This window comes from Triticum urartu, chromosome 7A (assembly GCF_056163025.1).
Source record: "Triticum urartu cultivar PI428250 chromosome 7A, HENAU_Tu73, whole genome shotgun sequence".
NCBI lineage: Eukaryota > Viridiplantae > Streptophyta > Magnoliopsida > Poales > Poaceae > Triticum > Triticum urartu.
The window spans coordinates 18,271,082-18,273,887 of NC_141879.1; the positions used below are offsets into that span (position 1 = coordinate 18,271,082).

Below are 2,806 nucleotides of genomic sequence, written 5' to 3' on the forward strand. Positions count from 1 at the left end.
TGTATTTTCCCAAAGGATAATATAACAAAGCGACAGCTGAGGCGCACCAATTCTAACATAGCTGCAGCATTTCATGGCAATACCAATTGGGCTGTCTCTTTGCAACTGATCCTGTTTAGAACTACAGATGTTCGTGCGAGTAATTTTCCACTGCTTATGAATAGGAGTAGGTTTGATTATCGTACTAGTCTGAAAATCTTCATTTCCTTAATAACTGAAAAGAACATAGAAATGCTTCTTGAAATAGAAGTATATAGATAGATAAGGACTTTTAAGCACAAAAACTGTCAATTTCTCAGTAAATAGAAGTAATAAACATCAATCCCATTATTCTGAAACCTAATTTTAAGAGCAATCCACACATGAAGGAAGCAAAGAGTAATCCCACAATTCAATGTAGCACCAATAGAAACTGGGATAGTTAAGTGCAACAGTAATTTCTGAAGCGAATTGAGACTGTCATAATATCTCAGAAACCTGCATTGCAAATATTTTCAGTTTAGATCACAATAGCTCACTGTATTACTAGCAAAACAGATTTTAAGTCTTAAGAAAGAGTTAATTTACATGTATTGGCATCTCTGCAATGACGAATCCACTGGTTTCTTCTAGAGACCTTAGAAGAGCTACCTCACCACCAACCACCATATTAATCACGATTCCATCTGCACAATCATAGTACATTAACTACATCAGAACTTCCTAAAGGCGGATCAATTGATATTTTTTAAAGTTACCTGTTGCCAAGCATGCTGATACACGTCTTAAGTAAGCCTCCTGAAAAATTTCAGACACAAACATCAGGTAAGCCAAAATGATCTAGAAATTAGAACTAATGGTGCACAATGAAACATCCTGAATGCATGATAGAACTGAAAGGTAAAATTTATCATAAACAGCTAAGGGTATTTGGGCCACAGAAGTCCTGAAGGTAAAATATCATGAAAAATTAGGACTGCTCACCTTCTTTGTAGGCAATTCATAGTTTATCAGCACACGAGACATAAGGGGAGCCTCTCCCATCGCCGCCGAAGGCAAGCAAGCATCTGTTACAACTGTAATATTTAGCTTCAAGACCACACTTTCAGGCTTGGGACTTCCATCAATAGAAGTATCTTCAATCTGATTTCGCTGTATTGCTGCCCGACGGGATTTCTCAAGGACAGATGCACGCTCAGCTTCATCTTGATCGCTGTACTGTGTACACAAATCCACAGATTGATATTATTAACTAGCAAAACTAGTTCATAGCAAGGACCATAAACAATCAAGAAAACCTGAAACAATGTTCATATCACTATAGCCTGGGACCATTGGATGCAGAAAAATATCTGCAATTGCACAATCATAATTCCTAGATGAAGGTGTCAATATTATCAATGTTTTCTCTTGAAGGATTAAGCAATTAACAGTGCAAATTGTGTATATCATACACTTGGCTATCCCACAATTGTCAATGATGCAACCACAAAGTATATCACAGAACTGAACATGGAAATTCATACCCAACCAACTTGAGCATACCAGCGGTGATAAGGATACAAAGGGGAGGTTGGCAACAGCAGCACAGACAGCATCTAGCTCATCCCGGGATGAAACACATATGGCAATGGGTACCGAGCCGTGGCGGTCAGAGACAACACCTAGGAGCTCCAGTAGTGTCCTCTGCACACCGAAAACAATCACAGGTTCACAAGAACAAAAATCTGGTTCAATGTGCACGATCTGTGGCTGCTTAATTGGTCATACTTATGATCCAAGAGAAACCCAAAAATGCACGGTAACAGGGATGGCAGACACGCACCATCTTGAACTGGAGGCGGTCAACGGCGAGGTAGAAATGGCGCCCGGAGCTGGGGATGTTAAAGAGGGTTCATAAGTAGGGCGGGATGCACATGTGGCAGAAAGATCAGGGCAGGGGATTATCACCTTGGGTGCGATAGGGTCATTGCCTGGGAGCTAGGAGACGTCATCACGTCCGGAGAGGAAATCGACGCAGCGGTGGTGGAATATTGCTCAGCAAAAAACAGCAGCGCAACTGTCTATCAGAGAACATAATCAGAAAATAGGGGGCTGTGACTCTAAGTTTTCTTGCTAAGCTTACTCTCGCAATGATCTCCTAGAAATAACTTAATAGAGGTGCATAGATGAATGATATGTATTAACCACATGGTACAGATAAGATGAATGAATGATATATCGGAGAAATCGCATACAACAGAGAGAGCATATATAGCAGCAACATCAGCACGCCCACGCTCACGATGCGTAATTAAGCCAAATGCTACTCTTATTTGTGGGGTTCTTTTCAAAGCCTGTACATCATCTATCCAACCAGCTAATAAATGCTTGCTTTGATGCATACGTGGTGACCGAACCAAAGCAAACAAAACAGGCGCAGAGCCGTGCCATGGCAATGCAGATGCAGAGCACACAAACACAAATCGAACAGCCATAGAAATCTAGCATGCAAAGCCTGAGGTGTTGAGCAATGAGCTCCATCGTGCAACAGAGTGGTACATTTTCAGGTACAGGCATATCTATCCTCTGATTTTTTTTTTCTTTATCTTTTGGAAGGGATGGATTGATTACCAGAGGATGATGAGGTCCAAGAGGGTGGCCAGTTGATGAGGTCCTCGGCGGAGCGCGCGGGCATGGGCGGGGGCGGAGGAGGTGTTGGCGTCGGCGCCGGCGAGGGTCACCAGTTGAGGCTGAAGCTTCAAGCCGACGTGGTGGTCGAACCCGAGGACGGCCGGCTGGGTCCGGTGGTGGGGCGACAAGGAAATAGGGGCGGGGGCGGAGGTGA

General features: G+C 43.1%; 1 protein-coding gene across 2 annotated transcripts; it reads right to left on the reverse strand.

Moving 5' to 3' along the window:
• Positions 1-269: 269 nt before the first annotated feature.
• On the reverse strand, positions 270-2,806 carry LOC125529969 (ATP-dependent RNA helicase eIF4A). 2 transcript variants are annotated; one of them, XM_048694390.2, is made up of 8 exons: positions 2,593-2,806; positions 1,930-2,038; positions 1,805-1,853; positions 1,525-1,665; positions 964-1,197; positions 738-777; positions 568-665; positions 270-477 (listed from the first exon to the last, which is right to left on the reverse strand). In XM_048694390.2, exons 1-8 carry the CDS (start codon positions 2,654-2,656, stop codon positions 460-462), a joined length of 753 nt encoding a protein of 250 aa, XP_048550347.1. In that variant the 5' UTR covers positions 2,657-2,806; the 3' UTR covers positions 270-459. The 2 variants fall into 2 exon arrangements, with proteins under 2 accessions (XP_048550347.1, XP_087390964.1); XM_087534838.1 differs by having other exon boundaries at positions 1,930-2,042; positions 2,593-2,782.